Source organism: Zalophus californianus, chromosome 8 (genome assembly GCF_009762305.2).
Source record: "Zalophus californianus isolate mZalCal1 chromosome 8, mZalCal1.pri.v2, whole genome shotgun sequence".
NCBI classification, from domain to species: domain Eukaryota; kingdom Metazoa; phylum Chordata; class Mammalia; order Carnivora; family Otariidae; genus Zalophus; species Zalophus californianus.
In genome coordinates this window covers 73,873,904-73,887,313 of record NC_045602.1, presented here as the reverse complement: position 1 = coordinate 73,887,313, position 13,410 = coordinate 73,873,904, and the positions used below count along the sequence as shown (strand labels likewise).

Here is a 13,410-nt window from a genome sequence, read left to right as displayed (position 1 = left end):
TTCCCATCCCATCCCCCCCACAACCACCTTTCTACTTGGTTCCTATGAATTTCGTTACTTCAGATACATCATAATAGCTGAATCATAAAGTATTTGTCCTTTTGTGACTGGCTCTGCTCACTTTGCATAAAGTCCTGGAGTTTCATTATGTAGATTATTTAATATAAAATCTGACAAGGCTTATGGGGAAAACGTACAGCAAGGCTCTCAGTGCGAGGGCTACCAGTCCCGTGGCCCTTGCTTTCTCTTCTCTTCCACTCACACCTATGAAACTTTTCACAAATCTTGGAAGACTGAGCCTTCCCCGTCCCATCCTGAGATCTGGATCCACATAATGTAGGTAGTAAATGGGCTGGGATTCTTGGGAGAGCAGATCGATCGGGTCGATGGGGTCGGGGCAGAGGCACGTGGAGCGTAGGTGCCCGGGCCAGCATGGGTTGAAAGCAGAGTTTAAAGCGCAGCTGGAAAATCCAGGAGCTCTAATGGCCTGCCCCTTAGATCACTGATCTCTCTACACTCAACACCTGCAGACTTGATTGTTCCTAGCGCTTCAATAAAACACTGGAGACACATAGGGCAGGTCTGAAATCCTGTGATTTGAGGACATGCTGTCAATTCTTATCCCCAAAATCACACTAGGAAGCCAGACTGACTTGTCCAACTCTGAATTGGCCCGGTCCCACGCGGTGGTGGTCAGGTGTTGGGAGCAGGGTGCAGCAGGCCCTCGCGAGGGCCCGCCTCTCCCGCATCCTCACCGAAACCACACAGTCCAACACGACCCCGCAAGCAAACAGGTCTACCAGTTGAGGGAAGGGAAGAGCAGGTAAAGCCCTAGCTCTATTTCACTGCACTGTTTTCCCCAGACCCCACAGGAGCAGGTGATCCATCTCCCTGCCTCTTCTTTCAGACGGCAAAGTCAGCCGCGTTCTGCCGGGAAAAGCGCAACGCCTGGGCTCGGAGCGCGGCTGCTGGGCCCTCGGAATTATCCCCAGAGGGCCCGGGGCCGAGGCAGCAGAGCGAGGGACGCAGGAGCGGCACTGCGGAGCGGCTCCGCGTGGCGTGACAGAGCGCGGGACGCTCGGGGCTCGCAGTCCTGCCCCGGTCCCAAAGGTACGGCAGAGGAGAAAGGACGCCAGTGCAAAGGGGCACTCCCGCTGTCCGTAGCACTCCCGGAGACCGACTTCTCGCTGCCGGCTAGCCTCACTTGGGTTGCGCTTGCCCGGTGCGGAGTCCCACCTTGCCACAAGCCACCCCGCCGACCTCATAAACAACTTCTGAACTGCAAAGGGAGGAGGCGGGGCGGGCGGGCCGCGGCGGAGCCGAGCGCGGGGGCAGGGGGCGGGCCGGGGTCAGGGCAGAGGCTGCGGCCGCGCCTCCCCATTGGCCGGGACGCAGTGGGCTGCCCGGGCGCGCGGCGCGGCGCGGCGCGGGCGGGGTGGGCAGGGGGCGGGGCCTGCCGGCGCACGCCCGCCCCCGCCCCCCGCGCCCGCGCCCCCCGCGCCTTCCCCCTCCCTCCCCCTCCCGGCCGCAGGAGTTTTTAAAGTGGGCTGGCGGCCCCGAGAGCCGGACATTTGAGAGCCGTCCACGACACAGCCCCTGCACCCAACACAGCGCTAGCCTGAGGCGGCTGTACAATCCTCGGCAGTGTCCTGAGACTGTATGGTCATCTCCGCGGTCGCGCCCGCCCGGCCTTGGACTCTTCCAACTCCAGTTGTTGCAGCCACTTCTTATTTTTATTTTTATTTTTGAAAACCCAGAAAAGTGACTCCTCTTCGTGGGAAAAAGGAACTAAGGTCCCGCTCTCGCGGCCCTCTTTTTGGGTTTGACAGCCTCCTCCCACTCCTTTCCCCGACCCCGCCTCCCCGTGCAGGTTCCTCCCCGGCACCTCTCTCCGCCCTCCTCCCCGCACCTAGCCAGCAGCTCGAGAACTTCCACCTGACGGTGCGGGGCGCTCGGGACCTGCGAGCACCTAGGACCTTTAACACCGGCCCGGGCCACAAGGAGTAGGCGAGGGCCACATCGAAGGCGGCGACTGCAATCCCCACCGGCCGGGGAGCTCAGGTGTCGCGTTTGAGAGCGCCACGGTGACAATGACAGCTGACAAGGAGAAGAAAAGGTAAGCGGGCGTCTGAGCCGGCCAGGAAGCTGGTCTGAGGGGGATGGCCACGCCGCACGGGGTCGGAGCGACCGAGAGCGGCTAGAAGAGGAGTCCGCAGGGGTCTTTGAGGCCCGAGGGTCGGTGTGGAGCGCTTCGAGGGGGCAGAGCAGGTGCCCCGTCTGTGGACGCGGCGTTTCGGCTTCGCAGTGGAGGGTTCTGTGGCCCGAAGAAGTCGCGAATCTGCGCGCGCGATGAGGCCAGGAGGCCCAGGGAGATGGCCCTGGAGGTCGGAGGGGCTGTGGCGCGCGGAACCTTCCCAGATCGCCGCCGCTCCAGCCCCCCGCTCCAAATTCATGAGGCCCACATGTTGAAATGTTTCTGGGTTGACTTGACCCAGGTCAACTTTGGACTTTCTCAGCTTTCGCATGTGGGGCACCATCCACTAGTCTCTTTTCCTTGGGACCCCACGGGTCCTTCCAAAGGAGCTACTGTGCTCGCACTGCGCCCCAATCTGGCCGGGGGCCGGAGGCGGAGCGCCGCGCTGGGACGCGCCTCCGCGGAGGGGCCAGAACGCAGCAAAGGGCCCTACTCCGGGTTTGCAGATCCCACTGAAGCTTGGAGAAGCCCCCTTCCTGATCCCGCACCTTGACTCGGGAGGAGAGTTGTGTGGTGGGCAGGGTTGCCTCGCGAGGGCAGATGCGTTGGTGTGCGGGGAGGGAATGGAGACACTGGGTGCCCCTGGGAGGTCCCAGTGTCTCTCTCTCAAGAGGACAGAGAAGGGCAGCCACGATCCGCCCGTCTGCCCTCGCGAGCCTCTCGGCACTGGGTGAGAGGCAACTCCGGCCAACTCTCACTGCCTTCCCGCCCCCGCCCGGCTTCTCCCCGCCGGATCCTCTCCCAGCGCGGGTGTGAACGCACCGTGCGGCCACGCAAGCGTGGGTACGGCCTCGCCTCCTGCGAGCGTGCGAGGCTGGCGGCCTGGCCCCCTACTCCTCTGGTCTCCGCTGGGGCTGCCCCGGTGGGCTGGCGTTTTCAGCCCCGCCCTCGGCGGCCGCTTGGCGGGGCTGGGTTTCGCGAGGGGAAGGGGGTTGTGGATTAATGGAATGAACTTGTTGCCTGAGCCGGGGCGGATCAGCCGCAGGGCTGCGGGGCGGTTGTGCGGGGATGGGGCACCGAGACGCGAAGGGAGGGGATGACTGGCCCCGAGAGCTCAGTGCCTGGGTTGATTTGCTCTTGTTCGGACTGCCACTGTGGGACCTGCGCCAGAAACCGTGTATCTTCTGGTGGAAAGCAGCGGTTCCCACCTCGGTGCGCGGAGAAGGATTTGATAAACGGGAGCGAATCGCGCGCGTTCTGGCCAGGCGCCGGGGCCCTTGCTCCTGGGTCTCTGGGGGACCCGGGTCCCCCTTCCCGGCCGCAGCTCCCCCTCCCGCGTCACGGTGGCGGCCCCGGACCTGAGCTGGGTGAGGGAGCGTGGGCCCCCGGGGCCTCGCAGCTCCCTTGGGGGCCTGTGACTTTTGAGGGCGGCAAAGCAAGGAAGAGAGCTTAAGATCCCAACGCATTTTGTAAAACCAACATAGCCTGCATCCTGATGCCAATAGTAATGACTGAACAACCAAAAAACAAAATTATAGTCAGCTCTTCTGAGCGCACTTTGGGCTCTGGAGCAGGCGAGGGAATTTATGGTACAGTATACAACTGTGATGCCTATCAGTGACTGTTGCAATCGCGGAGGTGGGGACTGATGGCAATCTTGACAGTTGTGTGAAGTGTTAGCTTCTCCCTGCGGCTTCAGCGCCGGGTCCTTGTGTTATGTATATTAATCGTCGCCAGAAACTTGGGAGCAGGGGAGATAATTACTTTGACCCTCTGTAATGCCTCCTTCGTTGGACAGGGAGGGAGCTGGAATAGGAGAAGGAAAAAAATTGGGTAATCAGACTCCGAATTACTCTCCAGAGCGGCGGGTTTAAAGAACCGCCGCGGCGATCGCCTGGTGAGCCGCCTTGAAGGCCGCTGCGGGGCCGCTGCGCGGGGCTGGTGACCGCGCCGAGTGTGTCCGCCCTCGGCGACTTGCTTGGATGTTTGGGTTGCAAACTGGCCGGACAAACAGCGTGTCCCTCGCCTTCCAGAGTCCCGTGAAGGGTTGTCCAATTCCTCTCTGGCTAATTGTTTTGAAATCTGTATTTACTTTTCGCGTCTGGCTGTTTGTTCGCAGCAGGCTCCTTGCGGGACCAAGGTGTAATTAAAGCATGTGAACCAATACATTCAAAGTTAGTGTGTCATCTAAGTGTCCTTAGCTTTCCAGAAGTACCAAGTGCAGTGTGATGCCTGCTGAAGGGGCTCTCATGATGATGATTCTGCAACATTGGTTCTTAAGATTTGTCATTCTTCTGGTTCAACAGCAGCCCTCAAGAAGTGGGCGGGATTATTTTGTTCCAAAACCTTCATGCCTTGATGGCATATGTTAATGTTTAATAATAAAGAGTTTACTTTCTAAATGTTGGCTGGCTGGCGGGCTTCCATGGTGAATATCAAAGTGCATTTTGGTGGTAGTGGGCATTCCTACTGATCTCAGAGACAGAAACGGAAGCTTGCTAAGGGTACTGCACACACTTACCTTTCTGTATCAATCTGTCAGGTGGAAGTGGTCTGGGGGTGTCTCATTAATTAAGGTTCTCTTCCGTGAAGAGCTAGAAAGTGGCGTGCCTGGTTGGCTCAGTCGGTTGAGCATCTGACTTGATTTCAGCTCAGGTCTTGATCTCAAGGATCTGAGTTCAAGCTCAAGCTCAGCAGGCCATTGGGCTCCATGCTGGGTGTGGAGCCTACTTAAAAAGAGCTGGAAAGTGTCTCACTTCCTGATAGAACAACTTCTGAGTCCTTTCCCTGGGAGAGAAGGGTTTGGATGTTCTTAGGTGTGTGGGGATTGGAGAGTGGTTCAGGTAAATGTAAATGAGATCTTTGGATAATCCAGGAGCAAAGTCCACTCCAAAGTCAGACCCAGCTCAGAGCACCTTTCTGGAATGCTTAGATCACTTAATGCAGGGCCAGCGGTGGAAGGGGAGCTGGAGACATGGACCAGAAGTTTTCAAACTACTCTCCCCGCCAACCCACCCCCCCCATCCTCACCAGCTGGACTTAGTTGTTCCTCTGCTAAAATAAAATCAAAGCCCACCTTTTCCCAATTCTGATGGGAAAACTATTGCGAGGCAGTTTTTCTCAATGTAGGTGTATTTTCTATAAATATTCCTTTATCATTTGATTTCTCTGTCCACTGCATTACCAGAAATCAGCAGAATGCAGGGATGATAAGGAGTTGGTTTAACACCTTCTAGGTTCAGGCATTTCTTATTTAATTCATTACAGCTTTCACGAAATTCAGAAAGAATGCTGTGGTTTCAGGGTTTTTTTTCCGTGTTGCTGATGAGGAGCTTAACAATCATTTTATAAGGGCTCATGGAAATCATCTAGTTTGAGGCCCAGAGAGGTTCAGTGACTTTTCTAGTCGCAAGGAAAGTTAGTGCTGGTAAGAATCAGAAGAACCCTGGTTCATTGCTTTCAATTAATTACGTATTTTCCAATTGTTGACAAAATAGTATCCCCAGCCCTGAAATGCCTCTAAACAGTGAAAATGATTTCCAAAGGATTACAGTGCCCTCTCCTGCACCCCTGCCAAATCACTGAACCTTGTAGAAAGGAGATTTGCTCTTCTAGATAATTATAAAAGACTTCAAGCTGCAGGAGCAGTGGCTCTGTTTGCTTTTTGCAAAATAGGAAGCAGAGTTGGCGCGGGTTCCATTGTCTATAAACTTCGGGAAGTTTGAATTCAATTGTCTTAGTGCTGTCCCTTTATTTCACTCAGAAAAAAAATTTACGTATCTGTGGACCTCATTAAAGAAAACCGAAACTGTTGCACAGCAGAGCAGATTGTGAAGTAGAGAGCCCCATGTCAGCGGAGACATTCAAGCAGTTGCTAGATTGATTCCTGTCCTGAGTTGGCATTTTCTCTAAGAGTGAGAACTGTGAGACTCAAACTATTTAATTCACTTAGAATGTAAGTCAGTCAGTGTGTGTGTGTGTATGTGTGTATGTGTTTGCATATGTGTGTGTAGGGTGATCCTCAACTCTCTCTAGGAATTTATGGTATAAAATGTTTACAGATAGAAGGAACCAGTTAGATTAATTCTCAGGATTAATTCTCCAGGATTCCAGCCCCATACATTTGAAAACACCTGCTGTCATGTCTTATCTCAAGATTTAGGCGTTTCTCCTTTTCAAGAAATCTATCCAGTAGCATTTGCTTTTTATGTATTTTCCCCAGTTTTGTTTCATACCAACATGACTTTTCATTTTAACCTAATGAAGCTTCCCTTTTGCTTCTAGTACTGCCCATCACTGATAGTTCACCACTGATAGTTCACCTGGTAGGGTTTTTGCCAATGGTGTCAAGTTAGCGGTTTCCTCACGGAGCCCCCAGTCCCATGATGTCTGTTTTCATGATGAAAACCAGCTCTGCTGTTCACACCCTGATATAAATCAGTAAGACAACAAATGTGTGTTGAATACTTGCTCCTACTCTGGATAAAATGCTAAAGAAGAGACTAAGAAATAGGAGATATGGCGCTTTCAGTTGCTTAGTTTGATTGGTGGGGAGAGGAGCACACATAAGGAAGCTTACCTAAATCCATAGATAGTAGCAGCTTACATGTAGCTTTTTTGTTGGAATCAAATCTTTTGAAGCTAAAGATGAGAAGCTCTTAGTAGCACTTCAGGCTGTAACAGTTATTGAAAAATATTGTGTGGGTTGGTGGGTGGGAGAGTTGATCCATAGTTTTCCCTGGAATCATACAGGGCAGATGCTGACCACCAGCATGGAGACTGACTCTGGTAGGGTCAAATGGGGGTAGTCAGGGTTGGGGGTAATGAGAGTAAAGAAAAGGCAGAGGGTTCAGGAGTGTTCCTTCTTGTGTACTTCCATATTATGGACAGAAAGGCCCCGAAGATGAATGTTTGCTGTTCTTTAGAACTTTTGGGTGAGGGGCACGAGAGGAGGTGTCCAGTAGGGTTCTGGGAGTGATAGGGTAGAGGTTGTGGTCCCTCTGAGGATAACAGTGCAGACAGCTATGACTTCAAGAAGGCCAAGAAGAGAGAGGGAGCTTAACCTGGGCTTTGTGAGTAGGCTTCAGGGGGTGGTCTGTGAGCTTCTGAAATTGGGTGCAAGATATTGTGTATATAAGCCTTTTTTTTTTTTTTTCCCCGAGGGAAGTCTGCCCAGCTCTCAGTAGCCTTTCAGAGCTTCTGTGATCTGAAAAAGACAAGCCCTTGTTCTTCAGTGTCTGATTCGGTGACTGCCTTACATTTCAGGATCTTTCTGTTCTGGTCCCAGACAGTTCCCACATTTCACTTCCAGTGTCTCTCCCTGTCTTGGAGATGGGGGAGGGGTTTGGTGTGTGTGTATCTAGTAAAGATTTTGTGGTGCGTTTTAAGCTTACCTGTACCTGGCTGGCCTGTCTACCCACCCACACAGCTGCCTTCAGTAATGGAAGGAAGGGGAGTGAGCGCACAGCACAGGGTTAGTTCTGGTGTGATTCATTTCCTTTTTCTTTTCTTTCTTTTTTTTGGGGGGGGGGAGCAGAGAGAGAATCTTAAGCAGTCTCCACAGCCAGCATGAGCCCAATGTTGGGCTCCAGTCCCCCAACCTGGAGATCATGACCCGAGCTGAAATCAAGAGTCACCCGCTTAACCGACTGAGCCCCTCAGGATGATGTGATTCATTTTCTTAATGCTCTTAAAGCAGCCATGAACATTTGTCCTCACACTTTCCATCATCCTCAAACAATTATTTGGAGGCCCTTTTATGCACTAAGAATGTGTGTGTCCTTAAGAGAAATAATATATGCAGTAGGACAAAACCATAAGACCTGAACATTTTAGTCTCATTTGTGTAGGCTCTATTCTCAGAACGTTACATGGGTTAACTCTTTTAATCCTCCTAACAACCTTGTTGCATAAGCCCTGTTATTATCCCCATTTCACTGATGGGAAAGCTGAGGTATAGAAAGGTAACTGCCAAAGGGCGATCAGTGGGAGTGGGATTTGATTTGGGCCAAGTGTCTCTAGAGTCTGTACATTTAACCGGAGGTCCATTCCCCCTTACCTTTTCTAAGCTGTCTATGAAGTATTTAATACCATGCCTGACCGTGGTAAGTACTCTATAAATGATAACTGCTTTTGCTGTTGTAGTTATAATTATTATAATTACTTTTTTGTGACTCATCCCTGTATTGAACCTCACACACAGACAGGGATTGAAGATCTGAAGGGTGGACTTGGAAGTCCTGGAAATTCTTATTTTTCATGGGTTTCCCTCAACTCTGACCGGAGGTGGTTCTCTACTGCCCCCAAGAAGTTCAAAGCTTTCCACCTCCCGCCCTTCACTGGTGGCAAGACTTCAATAATTACTTTAGCCTTCAGACTCCATTGTGCAGGAGAACCTGTTAGAAGTCTTCCTCTGTGGCTTCTGAAGAACCATCTCCAAATCAAGATGCACAAGACTTCCTCTGGCTCTTTTGATCTTTTGAAATTGCAAGGACAGGAAGGAAAGAATGGATGGAGGAATAAAGAATAGCCAAAACTGTTGCAATAATAATATGTTGCATTTTTATATACTCCTCTCTCTGAGAAGCCCTGAGCCTTCACAGCCATCCCAACACTGGCTTCGGCACTGTGAGCCTAGGAGGGTTTTCTGAGCTTTCCCCGTGCTGTAAAATGTAATTGCACCAACAGATATCATAACCGAGAGAGAAGCAAGTCCTCTGGGCAGTTGCATATCATCATATATGTGGTAGTTATGCATTGGTATGTGCCCCTCACAGCCTCTGTGGTTTCCAGGCAGAGTTTGGGTGTACTTTGTTGCCAGTTGTCTGGTCCTGTGTATTGAAAGCCACAGACTGGCCTGCAAGTATGAAGTCAAGAAGAGTGGCGGGGCCCTTTGAGATCTCTGGATCTAAGGAGACAGGTGCAGAATGGGTTAGAATGTTATCTACTTGGAAGGGGCCTTTTGTTTTCCTAGTTTCTCTAGAAATACTGGTTTGCTTGACGGCCTCAGGCTGTTTCCAGGTGCCACTTGTACATCAGCAAAAACTCTTACATGGTATGACCACCAGAAGCTTCGCATGTTCCCAGGAGGCACACACTTCCCCCCCCTACTTTGGAAAAAGTCTTCAGTTTTAACGTTATAAGTCACTTGTGTGCAAGATAATGACTCTGGGAAGCCGTTCCTTTTCTCATGTGGGAAGATACTTCAGAAAGGGTGGTTCGTTAGTAAGGAGAATGACCCATTAAGAAAAGAGTATTTATCTGTCACACACTCATCATTTCCCCAGTTCTCCAAAGCCTTGGAAGTGGATTGTTAGAACTCTCTTCTTACATGCCTCCGGTGACTTCCTGCATCCCCTTTTCATGGCACCCTCCGATAAAAAAAAAACAAAAAACAAAAAAAACCCTAAGAGGTTAGTTCAAGGAATCTTAGCAGCTTAGTGGTTTCACTGAGTTAGGCTGTGTAATAAAACACATGAGCAAGGAAAATGACTCCATTATGCTATATTCGTGATGGTGCTGCTGGAGGGTAGCCCCCCATCACTGTGTCGGCTTCCTGCAAATGCTGGGGGTACAGCCAATATTATAGTTTTTGTAGAAGTTAATCAACTCTGTGACTTTAGTTGTTTGGTTGTGACTTTAGTTGGCTCTCTCGGGCTCATTTTCAGTCTGAGACTCCCTGCTCTTGTGGGGAGTCAGTGGTTTGCTATGAATAAGAGACACGTGGGCTCAATCTGAGACCATTCAGAAGCCTTTTGTAAATCCTTTAAAATACATCAGTTAAGGCATATGGTTATTGGTGGCGGTAATCCTTTAAGTCACTGTGCTGTGTGTCTAGCCATACATTGTTTTTTTCCTCTGTGTCTTGATGTTGTATTAACAGATACATGTATTGTACTTTGATACAAAATTTTCAAAAAAGTTTTTTTCATATTGTAACTACTGTGTATAATATTTGTCCTGACTGCCCTGGGTTGGGGGCAGGGGGAAGGAAGGGCAAAACATTATCCTAATTTTATACTTGGGAAATTGAGCTGCTGACAGAAGCAAACCACACTGTCTGCAGTGAAACCTACCACTGGACCCAGGTGTCCTCGGTGAGGTTAGGCCCCTTAGGCATCCCCTGGGACTCCTGTTACAAGGTAATAAAGAACCAAGAGCACAAAAGGGGTGACTCAAACTTCAGTGGTAACTATTCTCATTACTAATGAGTAATTACAGCAAATATTTACAGGCCTCTTTCCTACCTTTACAACTTCCTGTTGCTGAAGCACTTTGGAGTATTGAGAAAGATTGTCCTGGAAAAAGACGTCATACATAGTTGCAGGAAAGAGTGGCTTTAAGCACACACCAGAAAAATTGGTTGCTTTGCTCTGTTTATGAATTCCACAGAGGAAACAACAGAGAATTATGCTCCTGAGGGGCTGTTTGAGGATCCATTCCTAGGAACTTTAAAACAAATTTTTAAAAAAATCAATTCTGGATGATCGAATATCTGGGAAAACGGGACCCAAGATGTTTTTACAGATTATTCTAGAAATAAGACTGCAAAGTAGAATTTTTGAGTTCAAGCACCGGTCATTTGGTCAAGGCTCTTTTATGGACATAATCTCTACAATATTTTTCTGAATGAAGACAGTTGTGCATAATGGAGTCAACCAGTATATATAAAATACGCCATGTGGGTACCACAGGGAGCTAGAAGACTACCATTCACTTAATAAAGATTCCAGAGTAAATCCTGATAATGCTCATTTCCTATACACTTGGTTTAAAGAGCACTCCAGTGAAATTGCTTTCTTCAGTATCTAAACCACTGTACCCTTCTATTTCTCTCCTGTGTTTCCAAGAGTCCTCAGATGCTATTTTCGAATGGCAGTATTCACTCCAGTACTGGCTAAGGTTGACGAAGCTAATTTTGGTGCCCGGAGTTAAGGGAGAGAGAAAGAAGTCCTCTACAGAGCCAAAAGGGCTTTCTGGTGCTTGGGGTTGGAGCAGCGTGGTATTAGTAGACACACCACGGTTCACCTTTAGAACCCTTATTTGTGCGCTTGCACAACAAATGTTTACTCAGATATTAAGATAAGAAAAGTATGAAGGTCACATTTCGCTGGTAAGAGGGGAGCTTCTATAAATGTAATCATATCACTATGCAGCAGGAGGCTGTCTTTTATTCTATACCGGGGACTTAGGAGAATTAATGGTGGGTGGGGCATGGGAACCAGGCCCTTCTCAGTCTTTTGGCTTCCTTGCCTGCTCCCTGCAGGTCCTGGCTCAGCTGATGTACCCCTCCCATTAGGTGAGGCCCTTTGGGTTAGTCGAGAAGTCAGAGGAAATTGTAGTCCACTGTGTGGCCCCACTCTCTGGAGTCTTGTGGTGCTCCATGGAAATTGGTGCCCCGTGCATTTCTCTGCTATCTGAGTGGCTGGGAAGCTGGCTGGCTACTAAAATAGCTTTCCTAGCCTCTCAGAAGAGGTTTGCGTGGTGCTGATATTGCCCCTATTTTAGGCAGGGTTGTCATGTCCTTGGAGCACAGAGAGTCTTCAGGATGGCAAAGGGGTTTCTTTTGTTGTGGATTTGAATGTTTCTCCTAAAGATCTCTGAGGGTTAGCTTTGCTCAGAGCCTGAACGAAGACATGGATCCCTGGCCCAATTTCCTTCCCAAGGGCAGCCTGCATGGCAGTGCAAGTTCATCTCACTGACAGTAAGGGACCCCACCCCAGCTCTCCCCTCATCTGCCATCCCCGGACATGCCTTCTGAACTCCAGCTATGCAGGCCCCCTCCCTCAGCCCTAACAGCTTATTTCCCCCCAGGTCACAGGACTCTCATCCGGATCCCCTCAACCTCCGCCTTCCACCTTGGACGCTCCTCTCCTTCTACTCAAATATCCCCCACTTTCTAGGGCGACCCCAAGGGCTCCCACTCCAGCAAAGCCTTCCTAGTAATTCGCATGCTGGCACCTCCCCTCCACCCCTGCGTTGCTCTTCCTTAGGTTTGCCAAGGAGCCTGCCTGATTTTGTTTCCTTGTGATCTAACGACATTGTATGTGTTCTTGTCTTTCCAACTAGACTGCGTGCTGCTTAAGGGCTAGGATGTCTCATTTTCTGCTGTGCTCTGTCATACTTTCCACATTTTGAGTCCCTAGAATCATACTTCATTTTTAAAAATCATAGAATTGCTTTTTTTTTTTGTTTTGCCATCCGTTGGGTTACTTGGAAAGCCTGCCTCTTGGGTTCTGCTTTTCTCATTCGTGTGGATTTGAGCCCTTTACTCATTTTCCTTTGAAAAGAAAGAAAAACTGGGGGGAACCCAGGCAGGTCTTGTTGATACAGGATTTTACATAAAATGCAAACATCAGGCTAGTATTATGTTAATGTTCCACACACCAAGGCAAGTGTCAGCCAAACAACAAAGTACTCCAGCTTTGTCTCAGAGTTTAAAAGGCCACAGGGGAAAGTGTATGCAGGCAGAGTACACAGCTCTCAGCTCAGAAATCATCTTCCCTGGGGAGCCTTCCCTGAGCAGCCACACACTGGTTGCCCCTTATTTATGTAGTCTTTGGTCTGTATTATTTGTATAATGCTTTTATAACTTGCTTTTGAGTGTGTGTGTGTGTGTGTGTGTGTGTGTGTGTGTGTGTGTGTGTGTGTGTCTGTCCCTGAAAACATTTAGGTGGTAAGCCCTTCATGAGCAGGGACCAGTCATCTTTTTCTTTTCTTTTTTTTCATATTAAACATGTAGTTTTATTCAGGTTTGATTTTAACAAATGTTTAACGAAAGAAAGCCCACAGGAAAGGGTGGAGCTCACTGATGCCCGAGGAGAAGGCAGGTCCCCTCCCCTCCCCTCTCCTCTTCCCTCCCCAGCTACGGGGATTTGAGAAGAGACAAAGGCAGGGGCGGGGGCTGGTCCCCAGTCTGTGGGGTGGGGCTTGGGGTAAAGGGCCAAGGGGAACAAGGGGCGGTCCTCTTTTTCTGTTCTTTTTTCCCATATATGGCACCCAGAACACAAGCCCACATTTGGGCGCCTGGTAGTTCTTTGTAGACTCAGTAATTCTGTGTGCAGAATTTGGGATGCTTAGTACAGAGGGTTAGAGGGACAGGAAGAAAGCTTTGCTCCGATCAACTTATTCTCCTTGACCACCCAACAGGCATGTAGTGAGGTCTGTGTGTAAACATTTATAGGTTACCTGCCACATTCAGGTGTCATGCCATGCAA

General features: G+C 49.9%; 1 protein-coding gene across 1 annotated transcript in view; it reads left to right on the top strand.

The window, feature by feature from the left end:
- The first annotated feature begins 1,555 nt into the window (after window positions 1–1,555).
- EPAS1 (endothelial PAS domain protein 1) overlaps window positions 1,556–13,410 on the top strand; it is an 82,986-nt gene continuing 71,131 nt past the window's right edge. Inside the window, exon 1 of the mRNA XM_027620870.2 lies at window positions 1,556–2,116. Within this exon, the coding sequence (XP_027476671.2) occupies window positions 2,091–2,116 (26 nt within the window). The 5' untranslated portion in view covers window positions 1,556–2,090. The remainder of the gene's footprint in view (window positions 2,117–13,410) is intronic.